We start from the raw sequence: 19,949 nt of genomic DNA, 5'->3' as shown, positions 1-19,949 counted from the left end.
TACACAGGTCATGAAACAAAAAATATAAAGCTCTCAAACTTTAAGAAAGAATAATGTATCAAGTCAAAGTTACCCACCAGAATACATGACTCATAAACGCATAAAACAAGACGCCACCCATCTCCTGTTTCTTGTTAAATATATAAGTAAACAGAGACGACAAAGACAGCTCAAACTGTGTATCGACTTCTAGTTAACTTTTCCCTCTTCGAATCATCCTGCAACATACCACCATTTTAATGTTGCACAGCAGCAGTAGGACCAAAAATGAAACTCCCCACAAGTTAATGTTGCACAGCAACAACAAAAATAGGACCAAAAAAGGAAGTCCCCAATAAAAGACTTACATGGAATGTGTATGTGATCTTATCAGTGAAATCAATGATCTCCTTCCACTTTCTTCCTATGCTTACCTGCATATTTGTGGCATAAATGTATCAAAATGCATACCACAAGTACCAGGTACAGTTAATAATATTTATTTGTTAGTAAAAGAATAATAGTTCACAAGATTCCATAATTTGCCTAACTGCAGCTAACGGATGTAATAAATTACTACTTCAAGCAATGGCTGACAATCTAGTAAACGAGGGTCGTGACAGGGGGTTGACCTTGATTACCAAAACAGAAAAGGGGAGTATAGCATAAAGGACAAGTTAATATTAAAAAACAGACAGGACACTTTTAATAAACTTCTATGAAGCCTCAAAGAAACACATAAGAAGCTCCATGCACAAACTATAATGAATGAGTTAAATACCAAATTAATAATAATTTTGTTTTCAAACTTAATATTTTGACATTTCGGAAATCTTACAAAAGGTTTCCTGCAAAATTTAAAAAAAAAGGTTTCCAGTTTCTGAAAAGGTTCTATAGAATTGCAACTCCTACCAAAGGAGTTTTTGTTAAGTACTAAAGCTAACAACCACTGTAAAAAACATTATCTCAACTTTTATTAAGATGCAAACCCACAAGAAATAGGGAAGGACAAAAAATGATGTGGATTGCAGTTGAAAGGCTACAAAATAGTTAGTCCAAAATGGAAATGGCATATGATAGGAAAATGAATTCACAGTGGCAGCCTAAATATTGTCGAGCAAAGGTAGACGTAACTTCGGAAGATCGAAGTACCTGTCATAGTTAAAAGATATTGGCAATGAGAAAGATTTTTAAATCGTCTCTGTAAGGCTGGCCCAATTGTTTCAATAATAAACTTCATACTTGACACCTACTGTAAACCTTTGTTCAATAATATAGATGACTATTCATGCTTCAAATGTGGCACATAGATTATGAGGTAACTCTTCAAGCTCTACTTAATATACCAATTGAGGCACATGCATTAGCACCCCCACTCATATGATCAATAAGCAACAATCTGAAAGAGAACACTCATGTACTGCATTCAAGTATGGCCCCATCAATGCTTGACTAAGATTGGATCAAGACATCTAACAGATGTATGAAGCCCAATAATTTACGAACATTCAGAAGTAGGGTGGACCACATTCTTGCAAACATTAGCTAGAAGGCATTACAGTAATGAAAGCATCCTACAACTTAAGTCCAATATGTCCAGACAAATATTCGATTTGAAAATCATTTTATATTTCAAACCTAAGTGCTCTTCATGCAAATTATCCTTGACAGTCCAAATGGAATTGATTTCGAGTAGTGGGAGCACTTTGTCAAATACTAGGGGCTTACAATGGACTTGTATTTTCCTTTAAAATAAAGAAACATTTCAAGATCCAGATATAATTATCCTTTACAATAAAGAAACATTTCGAGATCCAGATATATTATCCTTTACAATAAAGAAACATTTCTAGAACTAGATATAATTACAAGTATTTTCTGTTGAAGGATGTAAACTATACAAGTACATAAAAAATACTTAGAATCACTTTTCACAATTGATTCCTTTTTTTTTTTAAATAGTCATTGGTTTTTTAGACTGTTAGGGGTCAAATTCCACCCCTGAACCTTCTTACTGATAAATTAAGTAAATTTTACTCCAATGGACTAAATTACCCCCACTTATACCTTATGACTCCAATAGCTGTGGAAATAGCATAGATACCTCATCAACCACTCACTAAAATAACCCAAGTAAGAGGCCTACTCCAAATCTCAGAAACATTCCTAGTTAATCAGCTTGAACTTTCAGTATTAGACAACGCCCAACTTTGTCAAAAATTTGCAAACCTCGCCAACTTCAGACACAATGAACAACTAAAAAATGTAAATTGCTACCTTCGGATTTTGTGGATCTTCTCTCCATTTTTAGCAATCTCCTTGAAGGTTTTCCCACATTTCTGGACTGGTAGGGTAAAGTTTTCATTTTTTTCTTTTTTTTTTTTGTGCCTATCTTAGCCTATTGACTAATGATTACTGCTTCTATTTGACTAAATGTTGGGATTTAGAAGTGTTTAATGATCCCAATTTGAGGAAATTTTTCAAATCTGCCTGCATCGTCAACCTAATGCTTGCGTCGTTAACCATATAGCCTACATCATCTTGATTTCATTGATGTATGGTCTCAATTGCTGGAATTGATCACTATTGGTTCTAAATTGAATGAATTAGGTGTTGTATTGCCCTAATTGAATTTGGTGTGGGGCCCACTTGACTACGCAAATATTGAAATTTGGGGAAAGTGTTTTCCTTTGGTTAATTGACGCTCTTGTGTACTGAATTGTGGTGTTTGGTGATATTTAATGGTTAATTCCAGCACACAGGTTGCTGTCCAAAGGACTGCTGAGAACTCAGATATGAAATTCTCTCAGTCTATTCAGATAACTACGATCCTGTTGAATGGATCGAATTATGTAAACTGGTTTAGATCAGTTTTGATGTATTTGAGGGCCAGAATGGCAAAATATATAAATGATGATCCCCTGGTACCTATTACTGAAGATTAGGTGGCAGAAGATAATTTAGTAATGACCTGGTTGGTCAATAGTATGGAATCTAGATTTAGTGATCAGATTTTGAGTTGCAATACTGCTAAGGCAATGTGGACTACATTGGCTTCCATTTTGTCTCAAGAAAGTAATTTATCAAGGATCTATGAGTTATATGTGAAGTTCTTTAATATGACGCATGGAGGTAGATCAGTGACAGTTTATTTCACTGAGATGAGGGGAGTACTATAGGAGATTAGTACATTCCATCCTTCTACTACGAATGTTGAAGACATCCATAAGAAAGAAAATCAGATTCAAGTAGCCCGATTTTTGGATGGTTTGGGGCATGAGTATGATGCTATTAGAGCCCAATTGTTGGTTAATGAGGATGTGACCACTCTTGAGCAAGCTTTTAACAGAGTTCTTCGAGCTGAAAGTGTAGCTGTAAATAAGAATGAGACAGGTGGAGCCCTCTTAGAAGCAGCTGCTCTTAACTTTCAATCTTCTACTGGTAAGCCCGACAGTCAGTTTCATGGTGGTAATAATAGAGGTAGAGGTCGCTCTTACACACCCCGTGGTCGTGACCGAAATGATCAGGGGGATCAAAAATGTGTTTATTGTGGTAGGACTAATCATATTTCTAATAAATGCTGGGACAAATTTAGTAAACCTACCTGGGCCATTTCTATAGTCACAGATAAGGACGCCTCCTCATGCACTGGATCGTATGAGGAAATTCAGCAATTATTACAGCAACTGGGTCAACTGACTGCTTCATCTACTACTTCTCAGACTACCGAGACTCCTCCTTCCTCAGCGAGTGCCACGATGGCTAGTACAGGTATGAATGCACTAAATGTGTCTCATTCCCCCTCTTGGATCATTGATTCAGGAGCCTCTACACACATGTCAGGTATGCCCTCTCTTTTTCAGTCCATTAGTCCATCTCATTCATATCGTCAAGTTACTTTAGCTGATGGATCCTCCTCTCCCATTCAGGGGGAGGGTATAGTTCGCACTACTCTACAAATATCCTTAGATTTTGTTTTATTTGTACCAAAGTTTCTAGTTAATCTCTTGTCTGTGAGTCATATAACTAAATCCTTAAACTGTTCAGTAACCTTTTATCCTACTTGTGTTTTCCAGGACTTGCAGACGAAGAGGACGATTGGTTCAGGACATGAGAAGGGAGGGCTCTACATGCAGGATGATGTATCCATTTCTCGAGTTGTAGCTCTCACTACTACAAATTCTTCTTACTTGTGGTATCTGAGTTTGGGACATCCCTCACCAGCTAAGTTGCGTCAATCTTTTCCTTCTCTGCCAGCCAATATTTCATTTGATTGCGAATCCTATCGGTTGGGAAAGCATCGTCACTCCAGTTTCCCAGTTAGTTCTAGTCAAAGCACCAAGTTGTTGAATTAGTCCACTTTGATGTATGAGGTCCATGTCGGGTTCCTAGCCCATTTGGTTTTAAGTATTTTGTGTCGTTCATTGATGATTTCAGTAGAGCCACTTGGGTGTATATCCTACGGGAGGAGTCCGAAGTATTTGATGTATTCCTCAATTTTTTCAATGAAATAAAAAATCAATTTAGTGCATGTGTTCATGTACTTCGTACTGACAATGGTTTGGAATATCTTAACCATAAATTTTCAGTGTTTTGTGAGTGTCATGGTATTACCCATCAAACATCCTACCTTTATACACCACAACAAAATGGGGTGGTTGAACGTAAAAATAGACATCTCCTTGTGGTTACAAGGACACTATTATTCCATATGAATGTTCCTAAATCTTTTTGGGAAAATGCAGTTTTAACTTGTGCTACTTGGTTAATCGTATGCCCTCAACTATTTTGAGTGGTCAAGTTCCACTTCAAGTTTTAAAACCCAATTGTAAATTGTTTGGTGTGGTTCCTCATATTTTTGGATGTACCTATTTTGTTCATATGCTTGGAACTTCGGTCGATAAGTTGTACAACGGAAAACATGTGTCAGCCGATGTGACCTTTTTTGAACATACTCCATATTTTTCATCATCTACTGAGCTTCCTGTATCACCTAAATCTCCTTCAGACTGTCTTGTTCCTATTGCAGTTTTGGATGTACCAGCGTCATCGAGTTCTTCATTGCCTCTTCGTGTTTACAGCCGTCGCTCTTGTACTCCTACAATGCTTCCAGCAGTTACCTCTACAGAGCTCTATCCTCATGATTCACCAGCTTCCTCATTGCCTGCAGATCCTGTTGTCTCTGATTTGGACCTGCCTATTAGTCTACGAAAAGGTAAACGGTCTTGTACTTCTCATCCGATATCTAAATGTGTCACTTGATTTTTTGTCCCCATCCTTCAAGTCCTTTGCTATGTCATTGTCTACTTCCCATATACCTCGTTTCGTGCAGGAAGCCTTGTGCTCTCCAAAATGGAAACAATCTATGGATGATGAGATGAGTGTTTTGGTGTCTCAGGGAACATGGAATCTATGTGATCCACCTACAGGAGCAACTATTGTAGGGTGTCGTTGGGTTTATACTATCAAATATAATGTTGATGGCTCTATTGAACGGTACAAAGCTTGCCTGGTAGCAAAAGGGTATACACAGACTTTTGGAGTTGATGTCTTTGAGACATTCTCTCCTGTGGCCCGACTTACTTCGGTACGTATCTTAATATCTGTGGTTGTTAATAAGGGTTGGCCTCTCTTTCAACTTGATGTGAAGAATGCCTTTTTATATGGTGATCTACATAGTGTATATGGAGCAACCTCCTGGGTATGTTGCTCAGGGGGAGACAGAAAAGGTGTGTAAGTTGCAGAAGGCTATTTATGGACTTTTTTTTTTTACATTGGCTATTTATGGACTTAAAGAAAGCCCACAGGCCTGGTTTGAAAAGTTTAGTGATGTGGTACTACAATTTGGGTTCTATAGGAGTCATTGTGATCATTCTATGTTCCTACTTAAAAGGAAGACTGGTATGGTGGTTTTGGTTGTCTATGTAGATGACATTGTGTTATCTGGTGATGATCTTGATGGTATTACAAAAGTTAAACAATATCTGGCCACACATTTTCAGACAAAGGATTTGGGCTCTCTCAAGTACTTCCTTGGCATTGAAGTCACTCATAGCAAGCGAGGTATTGTTCTTTCTCAGAGAAAATATATAATGGATATGTTACAAGAGTATGGTTTATTAGGTGTTAAACCTATAGACACCCCCATGAAAGTTAATCATAATCTACATGACATCCAGGTTCCTACACTCAAGGATAAAACTCAATACCAACGATTAGTAGGTAAACTGATCTATGCTACAATTACTAAGCTGGATATTTCATTTATTGTGGGAGTTGTGAGCCAGTTCATGGAAAATCCTCAAAAAGTCCATTTCGAAGTTGCTCAAAGGATTTTGAAGTACTTGAAGGGTGCACCTGGAAAAGGTCTTCTGTATACTCATAATGGGAAAATTGAATTACTTGGCTATTCTGACGCTGATTATGCTGGGTGTAAGATGGATAGACGTTCTACATCAAGCTACTGTTGTTTGGTTGGAGGCATCTTGATAAGTTGAAAAAGTAAGAAACAGACAATTGTGGTTAGGTCCAGTGCAAAAGCCAAAGTATCGAGCAATGGCTCATACAGTTAGTGAGCTTATGTAGATTAAGTCTGTGCTTCTTGAGTTTGGTTTTATGTTACCTGACCCTATGGTTATGAATTGTGATAACCAAGCAGCCATTTTTATTGCTAGCAACCTTGTATTCCATGAGAGAACGAAACATATAGAGGCTGACTGCCACTTCATTAGAGATGCAATTATGCAGGGGAAGGTGGTAACTCCTTATGTAAAGTCTTCAGACCAGTTGGAAGATATATTTACCAAGCCTTTGGAGATACGTGAACATGTATCCTTTAGTGACAAGCTGGGATTGTTTGATATCTACTCTCCAGCTTGAGGGGGAGTGTTAAAATACAAGTTCAGGGGTATTTTGGTCATTTCTTATATTTTCAATATTACATTTTTCTCTTTTAGTATGGCTATTAGATAGAGAATGTCTTATTTTATCTCTAGTTAAATTTTCATTCAATTTAGACATGTATTTTAGGAGATATGTAATTTTGAGTATTGAGGGGCATTTTTGTCTTATTGTAAAATTTCACTTAAACCCTGATTATAAAGAAGCAGGAAGGGCCCTTCAGGCTCGGATTCCAAGGCAGCAAAGCTGCCTCTCTTCTAAAAATTCATTTTCTCTTCTATTTTCTCCCCAAATCACCTATTTTTCAATGACCATTTTTTTTTGAAAAAGATGTATTAATAAAACAGAAGAAAATTACAAAATCTGAGCTCCCTGCTAGCAAGTACATCTGCCGCCGAATTTGCGGATCTTGGAATGTGGGTCCAACAACAAGAAACAATTGAGGTAATATCTAAAATTTCCTTAAAAGTATCACAGTGTCTCCACGGAGGAGAAGACACTCTCTCACACCATCCAATCACCACTTTTGAATCCCCTTCAACTTGGAGGGGCCCACTACATCTATCTTTGAAAACACAAAGACCGGAGAGGAGAGCCTGTAACTCAACATTTGTAGAGTTAGAAATACCAAGGGGGCCAGCATACGTGAAGAGCTGATTGCCGGAATGATCTGAAATTACTCCGTCATAACCAGAAATACCAGGGTTGCCAAGAAATGAACCATCAAAATTTAACTTGAGATAACCAGGAGCCGGAGGAGTCTATTCTTGCATGACCGGAGGCTTTTTTCCAATGTGTATCAAAGCCAAGTTTCTCCAATTTTCACGAATGGAGGAACCTAGATAGGGAGAAAATGCTTTCTTTGTTAAAAGCCAAGTAGATATATGACCCACCACACTGTCCGCAACCCGGTCTACAGATTCACTTTTTGCATCAAATCGTCTTCTATTCCGCTCATTCCAAAGCCCCCACGGGATGAAACTGGAACAGGCAGAGAGCATCATCTTTCCAAGACTCGGTATAGAGGTACCCATGAGTGATTTACTAAAAGTGAGGAGATCCGCCACCATGCAGAATTGAAGCCCAAACTTACCAAGGATGCTTATCCACACCTTCCAAGAGAAACTACAATGCAGTAGAATGTGTCTGGTAGTTTCGTTCTCAGAATTGCAGAATGGACATAAGGGATCAACAAAGGGGTAGCCTCTTCTTCTCAATACATCAGCCGAGAGGATTTTACCTAGACAGGCACTCCACATGAAGAATTTTACCTTTGGAGGGGCATATAAACGCCATACGAAATTGATCCCATTCTCCCTCCAAGCTGAATTACTACCGTTTAAAAATCCGTATGCTAATGAGACCGTGAAAGAACCCTTTTTATCCGACCACCAAACGAGCTTGTCAACCTCCAAAGGACGGATTTTAAACGAAGCGACAAGGTCCAACAATCGACTAGCTTCCAATGCCTCACTGTCCGAGAGACTCTTCTAGGATGGAGGCTCATACCTCCCCCCTCAAAAGCTTCTGCTACTGATATGTCTCTACAAGTCGTGAGAAGAAAAAGACTTCTGAATGCAGCCTGCAAGGGTTCCAGCCCTATCCACAAGTCGTCCCAAAACTTGAGCGATCTACCATTTCCAGCATAGTACTTGCAGATTGAAATTTTGGGAGCAGAAGATATAGCGCTCTCCATATAGGGGAGAGGGTTCTACGGTTCCCACCAGACATCCACCAATGAGGTTCACTACCCAGCTTTGTGAGAACCATTTCCTTCCAAAGATTTGAGGAGTGAGTGTTAAACTTCCATAGCCATTTTAACAACAAAGCTTGATTCATGTCTCTAGATTTCCGGATTTTCAGGCCCCCTATATTCTTTGGCTTGCAAACTTCACCCCAACTAACCAAGTGGTACTTAAAAGCATCACTTGATCCCCTCCATAAGAATCTTCTTTTCAGCTCATCCATGATCTTACAAATAGCAATAGGGCAAGGCATGAAAGACAAAGTATAATTTGGGATTCCTGCTATGCATGACTTTAGAAGAACGAGTCTCCCCGCTTTACTAAGAAGACGCCCCTTCCATGATGATAATCGGGATTCCATTTTTTCTACTACCGGATTCCATAGCCTCCTGCATATACGCCCATTGAAGAGAAGTAAACCAAGATATCTTACGGGTAATTCACTTAAGGTTCATCCAAATATATTTGCCATCTCTGTGAGAACCTCAAGATTAACATTGAAGCCCATTAGGGAAGTCTTTCCCTAATTTACTTTCTGACCAGAGGCTAATTCAAAAAGCCCCAACACAACTTTGATCTTTATTGCACAATCAATGGTGCCGACTCCAAAAATGATTTTATTTTTCAATGACCATTGGAAGTGTAATCACACAGGGGTCTACTCAGTTTCATCCTTTCACAAGAGAAGGGGAAACCCTGCTACTCATTCAGTACACCCCCCCCCCCCCCCCCCCCCCTTTTAACCTGTTATTTGGGTGGTGTGCTGTCAAAATCAAATCCTCAATTATGACAATAGTAAGAAAAGAAGTACAATGATAATAACTCCTCTTGCAGACATGTGGAGAGATGGATGAATCTGTTGACCAACTCTTCCTTTTCTACCCTTTCACCTACCATTTGGGTGTCAAATGTTGCAGCTATTCAAGGTTAGCATGTGCCTACTGGCCAACTTTGCTGCCATCAATCAACAATCGGTCTACCTCCCTTTACCAAAATATTGCTATTTTGCCTTGGAGTATATGGACCAAATGCAACAATCAGATTTTCAACAAGAAAGCTAAAACTCCAAACCATGTGATAGAGAGAATTATCCTTTCTCACACTCTCATGGGTTCTTACCAAATAGGATTTCTCTAAATTCACCAATGCTTACATAAGAGAAAACTGGGATCAAATTGCTGCTCTTCACCTCACAAAACCTTTGGTCTCATAGGATCTTCCCTCCCTTGGCTTAGTGAAGCTGAATTTTGATGGTAATGCGAAGGGTCACCTGAGACTTGCTGGTTTCGGTAGGGTCTTTGGGATCATGATGGAAAATCAATTATCTTGTTTGCTTGACCCCTAAGAGAGGTTGATTCTCTTGCCAAGAATACTCATGCTCTCCACAATGTCATCCACCTTGCCATGAGCGGTTCAACTGTCCTATTATCATCAAAGGCAACTCCTATGTTGTCATTTCGTGGTGCAAGAGGCAGGCTAACCCCCTGGCCCAGATGGATAAGAGTGTTCAATTTGGCGCAATCTGTCTCTTACTTGGATTCACACTTCACACAGTGCAAACTCTTAACGCTTACAGTTTATCTCATGGAGCGATTTCTCTCCGGTCTAATTATTAGGCCTTAAGTTCTTTGTTTTGTTCTTTGGTTCTGTTAATTATTATAGTTGTTCTTGTTTGTTCTGCTGTTATACCCTTTAATTTTATAGCCTGCCCCCTAAGTGTTGTGAAGACTGCAATTTGTAATCCTACCCTCTTTTTTAATAAAGATCTCTATCCCATCCTTTGTTAGAAAAAAATAAAAATAAAATTTGGTAACAAGATGTGTTCAACCAGCAGACCTAGAGAAGAGATACATAAAAAAACAGAATTATTAAATTACTGAGTAATAACCTCTCCCTGAACCAGGCTGTGCTGATACAAAAAAACTTTTTGATGTTGCCCATTGCTGCCACCCCTTAGGATATTGCCAAACAGTGCCACAGGTCTTTTGCGGGGGAGCAAAATTGGCTATATGAAGTTATAGAGAGAGCAATACACTGTATTAGTTTCCAGGCAAGTAAAACTCTGGAAACCTCCCATCTTCTTGCCTCACTCATTAGAAAAAACTGAAGACATTAATAAATTCTGTTAATCATGATATTAACAACTTTGATTCACAGACCAAACCTCTTGATGAAATGAATATAGCTCAATCCCATGATAGCTCAAAGGGCAATCTGAGGCCAACTGGTCAGGGAGGGTCATTTGAAACACTTTAGGTAACATGTTTTCTTTGCTCTTTAGATCATTGTGAATCTATGGCAGTAGAGTTATGGGTCCTACTCCATGGACAACTCTTTTTTGGCAAACTTTCTTCTCTCCTAGTTGTCAAAGGGGATCAGGCAATGGTCATATGTGGAGTTGCTTCCTAATATGCTTTGATGAAAGTGAAGATATCAGTAAACCTTTGATCATTACTTGGTCGCATAACCCTAAGAGTGCCAGTGGCATAGTTAATTAATTAATTTTTATTTATTTATTTATTTTGACATGGCATACCTAATTCATTGTCCAGGGAGGGTGTTTCCCAGCTAAACCTCATTGTTGGCAATTTCCCCCCTACTTGTTGTCTCTTGTCTTTTATGCTTTACCCGTGTTGCCTCTATAATGGTTATACCATTGTATCTGTTTTCCCTTTTGCTTGTATTTTTCTCATTCAGGAGCTTTCTTGATGGAATCCCCTCAGTCATTGTTACAAAAATAAAAAAAAATAAAGTCATTAGTTATCTTTGACTACCTTTCCTCTGATTGTGACATCATGGATTCTAGAAGTCTAATACTTATTGAGCACGATTATAGTGGCTTTATTGCCAATGTAATAGTACATAAGAAATATTCCAACCCAAGCAGTGTTTTCATTAAGAAAGCTGGACCTGAAAGAAACTTAATAGCTGAAAGCAAATAATAACAGTAACTTCTAGTGCCTGTTTGACAGAAGTTGTCTGTTTTCAGAGTAAAAAACAACAGTAGAGATCCTTATTGTGACTGAGAAAGCAAACATTAAATACTAGCATTCTGCAGTGACTAGAGGATAGCTCTAAACGATTAGTGGTAATAAATATAAAAATGAAAAGACTTTGAACAATTGGATAGAAGTAGCAACCTGAACAGCTTCATTGGGTGCTGCCTTGGTCCAAAGGGCAAGCTTGTCCTGCCTCTGACGAACGCTAGCAACAACCCCACATATCTCATCACTATCATCGAATTGCTCCCCAATCAAAGCCATCAACTGCAAAATATGACCAAATTAGCTGTAAGACTATCATTAGGTAGGATGAGACACTTAAAAACCCAAAATAAAACAGTAAATAGTTGTTATTACCGTTTCAAGCCACATGCTATCGAGGTTGGCCTTCCGAGTGCTGGTTACAGACCACTTTCCCCCGTTTGCGCACTCCGGATCTTCCCACTTGGGTTCAATCCCTGCTTTGAAGCAGTGAAAATCGGCGTTGGCCGGAAACTTGCTCGGACGGAAAATCTGATCGTACAAGCTGCGAGCACCAAAGCAACCAATAACAAATTATAAGAGAGGAATAGCAACCAGAGGGAAGAACCAAACCACATCGTTAAAACGAAACAGGATGATTATTTTGCATCTCTCACCACCAAAACTCCTCGACTGTGTCGAAGGTGTAGGCTTTTTTAAGAGAGCTCCCCCAAGCGGCGCCTTGCTTTGGCTTGGACTGGTTATCGAACCAAAACGTCCACTTTCGCTCGAGGTGGTGCGGCAGTTTGGGCTCAGCCAACTCCATGCTGGTCGTCGATTCAGATACATCTGCCATTGTCTCACAACGCAGAAAGGAGCAGATCGACCGGCGACTCGAGACACAGTGCGAGAAAGTCTGAGGAGAAAAGGAATCAGATCACCGATTATAGATCTTAAACCTACCGGGCTTGGGCCGGTTGGAATCTAATGTTTGTGAGGTCCGCCTAGAGTCGCTGCAGCCCGAATTCCGAAAAGACAACCCGCATGCATATGACCGAAACATTGACGGTTGTGATCAACGCGATCAGAAGAAGTTTGGAGGCGATGCATAGTAGAATACCAGTCGCGCGAAAGAGACAACGCGGCGAGGCTGAGGCCAAGCGTTGTGGAACTGTGGCCACTTTAGAAGCATCAAATCGTCTCATGTAATTACGAGAATACCCTTCTTTCTATTTGCTTTCAAACAGTTTGTTTTTTATCCCTCTTCTTTTGGAAGATCGAAGTCTCCCGGACTTGGTTCGCGTTTTTGTCTCCTCCATTCATCTCAGGTGCGTAAATGAGGGCCACGATCTATTCACTTTCAGATTTTCTATTTTTTGTTTTTTGTTCAGTCCTCTCGAAATGTTTATCTCCAATACTCGTCGTCCCTTTTGGCAGTGAAGTTAACACGCGTCAAATCCACTGAAATGGCTACGGGCAGAGCCATTCATCAGCTTCTGAGGAGAAGTTTTCAATCTAAATCTAATGTAAGATTATCCTATCGATGATAAACCTTCTTTCATATTGTGAGGTTGGTTTCTAGTAAGATACTTTTGAAAAACCCTAATTTTTATCCTTTTGCAGAGGCTCTTCTTTCTTTTCGCTGATTTGGCTTTGGAAATATATGTTTTTCTAAACTATTGATTTTGTTGACCGATGCACCCGGTGTGCTTAAGTTGGTTCCTTTCTTTCTTTCTTTTTTCTGTTTTTTTTTTTTTTTTTTTACATTCATGTCAATGGAAAAACAAAGTGTATTGAATTATTCTAGCTTAAGCGGTATATTCTACAATCACTGTGGCTGGTGGTGATCTATTCAAGAATGTTATTAAACCAAACTATCTAAAGAGAATCATACTGCGGTATTGGCATCAGTCATGATTCTAGAACCTTAAACTGTTATCAGCTATCACTTAGACTGTACCCAGCATCATTTCTATGGTGAGCTAGGAAAGATAACTGGATGAGGAGGTAATTCCATTAAGATGGCTTTGATTCTATGTATTTGCACCTTTGATATTAGCTAGTAAATTTTTCTAAAAAAATTAGCAATGGGAGAGACCTATCCTGTTTTGATATTTGGGACATGTACCCTTGGTTTAAAATATTTTGCTTGATTCAATGATGGTACTATCAATTTACTTATATTAGTTGTCAATGAAAGTATTAGGGGCCCAACCAGACAGCTGACTAGAAAACTGAGCCTAAATGAGTTGGATCTGGTTAATAACCAAATTCAGTGGCTTATACTTGCAAGCATGATGCTTTTTTTTTTTCTTGAAAATTCAAGTAAGAGGTCCATTTTTTCATTTTTTTCCTTTCCTTTCTCTTGGTTTAAAATTTTCCTATAATATATGTAAAAGGGACAGATTTTTTTTTATAACTTAATGCAACTCCATATATTTTTTCTCCAAAAATATGTAATTTTTTGAAATGTTGAGGGGACGGAAATGACAATCTGAAAACATTATGAGGTTGTTTTTAATGCACATACTTTTGGTTTTGGACAGCATTTTCTGTTAGTTAGCCTCGGGTTCTTTGAATGAGAATTAGTCTGGGTTTCAATGTTCAGGCTTCTAAATCTTTGTATGAAGTTGTTAGGTTGGTTTGGTCTTCAGCTTGTAATTTATATTGTGTTTCACATTTCTTGAGTTTGTGTCTTCTTTTTGTTTTTGGGGGATAATGCCACTACATTGATGCATTTTTACCATTGATATTTGAAGATGTCTTAGGTGTTTCTTGTTTTTATTGTTACCTTTAAATTGCAGGCCCTTCCAGTAATGTCATCATTAAAGTTGAAGCAGGATCAAGATGGGTTTGAATCTTCTGGCACCAAAGCATTCCGAGCATTTGCTCTCATTGGAGCAGGAGTATCTGGTTTTCTGACTTTTGCTACTGTTGCATCTGCTGATGAAGCAGAGCATGGGTTAGAATGTCCTAGCTATCCCTGGCCTCACAAAGGCATTCTCAGCTCCTATGACCATGCATCGTGAGTGAAAACTTACCACTGCCTTTGTCTATCAGTTGATTCAGCACATTCGTAACTTAATGAACTCATTTCACTTCCAATTTCTTACACTGATGGATATTGAGCAGGATCCGTCGAGGCCATCAAGTTTACCAACAAGTTTGTGCATCTTGCCATTCAATGTCTCTTGTTTCTTATCGTGATCTTGTGGGAGTGGCATACACAGAAGAGGAAACCAAGGCTATGGCTGCTGAGATTGAGGTTGTTGATGGGCCAAATGATGAGGGTGAGATGTTCACTCGTCCTGGTAAGTTAAGTGATCGCTTCCCTCAACCTTATGCTAATGAACAGGCTGCAAGGTTTGCTAACGGAGGAGCATATCCTCCTGATCTCAGCCTCATCACTAAGGTAATCCGATCGCTGTTAATTTGACACCATTTTAACTCTTTCTTCTGGTCTTCTTAATACTCATAAGTCTGTTATGTGGACGCAGGCTCGTCATAATGGACAGAACTATGTATTTGCGCTGCTTACTGGTTATCGTGATCCTCCTGCTGGTGTATATGTAATATACTTATGCCATCTGATTTGACATTTAGTATTTTGTTATCTAAAGCATGCATATATTTAGTCTTAGTTATTTTGGATAGCCATGATTCATTTTTGAATTCTTTCAATCTTAATGTGCCCATTGTATCTGTTTTCTGCTTCAGCTTGTGAGGCTACTAGGCTTCATCTCCCACTTTCATCCTCTATGCCTTTATCCTATAATTCTTGCTGCAGTAATTTACATATTCTATATCCTTCATGTTTATTCCCTTCCTCTTGACTTGTGTGTTACTATGTCGCTATGTCTTACCTTGCACTGATCATTGGTTGAGCCCAATCCAAGTAAAGGGTTGTGTCCTGCATGAATTTTGAAACATCCATTTACACAAAATGGCGGATGTACACATATATTGTAGGCTTATTTGCTGAGAGTTCTCTGCACTTGCTTATCAGAAATAGGTCTATGTGCTGACAGTTCTCTGCACTGGCTTTGTAAAAGTAGAATGGCAAAAGGAAATCATTACTATTATGAAAGTGATGAACCTTTCAGCATCACTTCTATAATATTGATTATGTATAGCTGTTAAATGGCATCTGCTATAGTGCCTTGTCCATCTGGATGTTCAAATGTTCTTACCCGCACAAAGGATATTAAAACATTAGAAACAGTCACAATGCAGGTTTAAGTCATTGGGGGGCATACAATGCTGATCTTGGTTATCGGGTATCTGCATATATAGATAAAAATTAGATTCCCTTCCTCAGCTTTACTCATTGTTGCTGAAACAAAATTCTAGTGGCTTTATTAAGCCACTGGCTGTAAAATTAGAGGGCCTATTCGAATATTATAATAACTTCTGCTGGACCAACTTAATAACCAAAATATAGGAGCTAACAATAAACACAAATAGTGATCTAATGGGCACTGAAGCTTACCCAAAGAAAACCCTATTGAATGTAACCATAATGGCAAGCTAACTAATATAAAAATTGAAATATTAACAAAACTCAATAAATTCTTAAACTTTAGTTTCTAAATCTGCTAACTACGAGTAAGATTTCTGAAATGCATCCATTAAATTGTCTAGTTCCAAGTAGCTAATTCTTCTTTCTCTTACTAGTGAACTTCAGTTTCTTGTTCCCAATCGTCTGTTCAAATTTCTCGATAGGAGGCAACAATATTGAACAATTTGGATTAGTCTTGTAGCCCAACCTTGTACATTTTGTTTCATCAACATGCTTCACATGAATTTAATCTGAGCCTCCTTTTAAAAGATTCAATATATCAGCATCTCGTCCGCACAAATACAAAAGCTCAAGCTTTACAAGATTTAAATCTGTGTGAAATCTATCGTTTGAGCCTTTTGGCTTGCCATATATTATATGATGCCTTTGATCTCTCCCTCTGGGTAGCTGGCTTAAGCTTAATTTTTTACAGGAAACCTTGGGTCTATTGGCAATAGTGTGCGATTCAGTATAACATAGGCATTATATGCTTTGTCTTGTCTATTCCATTTGGCTTGTGTGTCAGTAGGGGTGGAGTTGAGGGTCCTTCAAGGTGTTCAGTCTATGTAGATCACTTCAACATGCCCCTCTAGGATCTCTGCTTGTGCTAGTTTCATCCCGTGGGGTCTATGGAATGAGCGCAATCATAGGAGGTTTGATGGTAAAAGTGAAGCAGCTGACCGGGTGGCGGATTGAGTGGTGGGACATATTTCTTCTTGGCTCCTGACAAAGAAGTCATTCTCCTCTTTTGTGGTTTCCCTTATCCGTGAAAATTGGATTAATTTGGCTAGGATGCACTGGAGACAAAAGTCCCGATTATGCAATAATGGATCCCTCCTGAACCTGGTTACCTTAAGTTGAACTTTGATGGCTCTTCTCTTGGTAATCCCGGGCTCTCTGGATTTAGTGGGGTTATCTTAGATCATTCAGGCAACCAACTTTTCTCATATGCCAGCCCTTTAGGAATCGTCGACTCTACGTCTGCGGAGCTTCATGGCCTTCTCAACGGGCTATGCGTTTTCAGAGATAAGTGCACCGGTCCCCTTCATATTGAGGGGGACTCGAAGATGTCATTGGATGGTGCGAGTGTGCATCCCCTCCCCTGTGGCACCATTGGGACACTTTTCAGGAGATTATTGAAATTACTTCAGTTTTATCTTGTATTTGGTCTCACATTCAGAGATCCGCAAATTCGGCAGCCGATGCGCTTGCTAAGCAGGGAGCTACCCTACAATCGTTGGTTGTCAAGGATATGCTCCCTTGTCTGTAATTTCTCTTGTTAATACAAATACATCTTTTTCAAAAAAAAAAAAAAAAAACCCCTCTAGGACAGCAATTTGATGGGCAGTTCTTTGTTTTCTTCAATGAGATTGAGGATCTTTGTCAGGCTTTCATGATTTCTTAGGCACACTCTCCAACTAGTGCCAATAGCCTCATTGTTTCCTTTGCTAGGAGTGGTGCCTCCCCACCACATCTTCTTGTTGGGAATGCGCTCCCTCTAGACTAGTCTTTTGGTGATTTCTTGTTGTGATTTGCTTTATTTTTTTTTTCTTTCCTTCTTTTTTGCCCCTTGTAGGTGTTAGCCTTTCCCTTATAGTTTGCTCCTTTGGGAATTTCTCTTCATGGAATCCCCCTGCTCATTACTTCAAAAAGAAAAAAATATGTTGAGCTTTGAATTTCTTGTGCTCAACAACTTGAATTTTATCATGTTTTAGCAAGTACTATGGTAGCTGCTATATTTTCATGTCCTGCAGTTCTCCATCAGAGCTCCTCTTTTTGCCCGTTGCTTTCGATTTTTGCTTATTGAGATTTATGTGATTATCATATGCTAAATTTATCTTCTGTCGATTGATCCTTTAGTTCAGTGGCTACATGGAGATTCTTTTTATTCTTAAACTGAAGTCCTACTAGGGCTTGGGAACCAGCGTGCAAAAAGGATCAATGAGATTGCCTTTTAGTTTTTTGTTAGAACCTAGAGGAGTGAGTCTTACAATCTTATTTCAGTGTCTCATTTTTATTAACCGAGTGTTTGGTTTGTGGCTGGTGGGTGACAAGTAAGCTTTTCTTTCCTGTAATTTTTATTCAGTCGTTGAGTTTCCTGTTCATTCAGGCTACATATTAACCTTTATTGGTTCCACATCTGAAAGTTCAGTTGCCATATTGTAATCACATCATCTGTGTCTCAATCTTGAATGAATCCCTGCTTCCATTGCAACATTATAAGATCATGTGATAATCTTCTGCCATCTCCAAAATAGTTGGAGCAAGGATTAGGTGATTATGATCTGATTGATTTTTCACCATATCTATCTTTACAATCATGTTAAATAGCTTCCTGTAATTAACTGGGAATTCCCGTTACAAGTTTGTGCATATCCAGGTTCAATGGCCGGTTAATAGAACTAATTAACACATTAAGAACCATAATAAAATTTTTGGCCAGTCCTATCAACTAATAATAAAACACATGTCTACCTTCTGTGGAACTTCCAGCTTTATCCGGAACTTTTACTTCAGTGAACTCTACTATTATTCTAATATTTTCTTTTTCCAAATTCTGCATTGCAAGCTGAAACGATGATGCATGCAACTCATGTTACTGTTCTGATGTTACATTTGGTTTTGTATGCAAATGATCATATAAATTAGATATTACATGAAGTGAAACTATCACTAGCTGAATTAGTAATCTGAAACTTTTCAATACACTAGTCTTGGTAATGATGTTACAAAGATATTTTGTTCCTATTTTAACTATTATCGACCAATGTGCTGCTGCCCTTTATCCCTCCATATTCTTGTTCTCTTCAATCAGATGTCAGCAGCATTTGGATTACCAACCTAATGGCCTTCTTCTGTTGTATATACCATTCGATAATTTGTATATATACACTTCTGCTTTTATTGACCTCACTTTTATCATTCTGGGATGAATTTTTTTTATAATAATTCATTTATAAGTATTAACTGATTCTTTTAGAAAAAGAGAGAAAAAAAAAAAGAAGTTTGAAATGTGAGCACTGCCTAACTAGTAAAAAGGTCAGGAGAGCTAGCTATCCATAATATGACCTTCGATATGAGCAGCTGTGTTTCTTGTATAGATTCGAGATGGTCTCCACTACAATCCTTACTTCCCTGGTGGCGCCATAGCAATGCCAAAAATGCTCATTGATGGTGCTGTTGAGTACGAGGACGGGGTACCAGCTAGTGAAGCACAGGTTCTCTCCCAAACTTGCCATATTTTTGTCAAAGTTCTCCATGTCAAACATTTTCAGTATCCATTTCTCTATGCCTGTAATTTTGTGCCGTACTGCTGAATGTAGATGGGAAAAGATGTGGTCACATTTTTGTCATGGGCAGCAGAACCTGAAATGGAGGAGAGGAAGCTGGTAATTTGAGTGATGAACTAATTTGATGCTTTTTTGTGCATTCATCCTAAGAAAGTTGCGGTGGAATTTCATTGTTGTAACATAATTTGACTGTGCCTATCATTTACAGATGGGATTCAAATGGATCTTCGTTCTGTCTCTGGCTCTTCTCCAAGCAGCCTATTACCGACGATTGAAATGGTCTGTGCTGAAGTCGCGCAAATTGGTTCTTGATGTTGTCAACTGAAGTTTCTAGACATTTTTCATGTTTGTGGGTGGATGTGAATTAGAATAAAGTGCACAATTTTTGGAAGACATTGCGTGTCCTACAATTAAAAGGTGTTTTAGGCAGGCAAGGCTTGACAGAAAGCGACTGGCCCCCAGTCTTGAAGCATTGTTTTTTGTTGAGTAAAATAAGTTAATCATGTTATGTACT

General features: G+C 38.7%; 2 protein-coding genes across 2 annotated transcripts; one reads left to right on the top strand and one right to left on the bottom strand.

The window, feature by feature from the left end:
• Positions 1 to 11: 11 nt before the first annotated feature.
• Positions 12 to 12,519, bottom strand: LOC137950896 (eukaryotic translation initiation factor-like). Its single transcript, XM_068797562.1, has 5 exons — positions 12,265 to 12,519; positions 11,984 to 12,152; positions 11,765 to 11,890; positions 348 to 413; positions 12 to 218 (listed from the first exon to the last, which is right to left on the bottom strand). Exons 1-5 carry the CDS (start codon positions 12,441 to 12,443, stop codon positions 171 to 173), a joined length of 588 nt encoding a protein of 195 aa, XP_068653663.1. The 5' UTR covers positions 12,444 to 12,519; the 3' UTR covers positions 12 to 170.
• A 287-nt stretch (positions 12,520 to 12,806) lies between these two features.
• Positions 12,807 to 19,949, top strand: LOC137960293 (cytochrome c1-2, heme protein, mitochondrial). The gene is made up of 8 exons (XM_068807870.1): positions 12,807 to 12,915; positions 13,025 to 13,113; positions 14,392 to 14,612; positions 14,720 to 14,999; positions 15,085 to 15,156; positions 19,247 to 19,363; positions 19,469 to 19,534; positions 19,644 to 19,949. Exons 2-8 carry the CDS (start codon positions 13,054 to 13,056, stop codon positions 19,758 to 19,760), a joined length of 933 nt encoding a protein of 310 aa, XP_068663971.1. The 5' UTR covers positions 12,807 to 12,915; positions 13,025 to 13,053; the 3' UTR covers positions 19,761 to 19,949.

This window comes from Aristolochia californica, unplaced genomic scaffold, assembly GCF_029961685.1.
Source record: "Aristolochia californica isolate CCGP_79_NKW_82.1479 unplaced genomic scaffold, dmAriCali1.0.hap1 SCAF_1, whole genome shotgun sequence".
Classification (NCBI taxonomy): domain Eukaryota; kingdom Viridiplantae; phylum Streptophyta; class Magnoliopsida; order Piperales; family Aristolochiaceae; genus Aristolochia; species Aristolochia californica.
Note: the sequence above shows the minus strand (reverse complement) of the source record. Positions and strands in the feature narration are given on the sequence as shown.

Coding starts and splice junctions, on each gene's coding strand:
- LOC137950896 (XM_068797562.1), bottom strand. CDS start 12,443: ATGGCAGATGTATCTGAATCGACGACCAGCATGGAGTTGGCTGAGCCC. Junction 12,153..12,264: donor ACAGTCGAGGAGTTTTGGTG/GTGAGAGATGCA, acceptor TGGTGCTCGCAG/CTTGTACGATCAGATTTTCC. Junction 11,891..11,983: donor ATAGCATGTGGCTTGAAACG/GTAATAACAACT, acceptor CATATTTTGCAG/TTGATGGCTTTGATTGGGGA.
- LOC137960293 (XM_068807870.1), top strand. CDS start 13,054: ATGGCTACGGGCAGAGCCATTCATCAGCTTCTGAGGAGAAGTTTTCAA. Junction 14,613..14,719: donor AGCTCCTATGACCATGCATC/GTGAGTGAAAAC, acceptor GATATTGAGCAG/GATCCGTCGAGGCCATCAAG. Junction 19,364..19,468: donor TACCAGCTAGTGAAGCACAG/GTTCTCTCCCAA, acceptor TGCTGAATGTAG/ATGGGAAAAGATGTGGTCAC.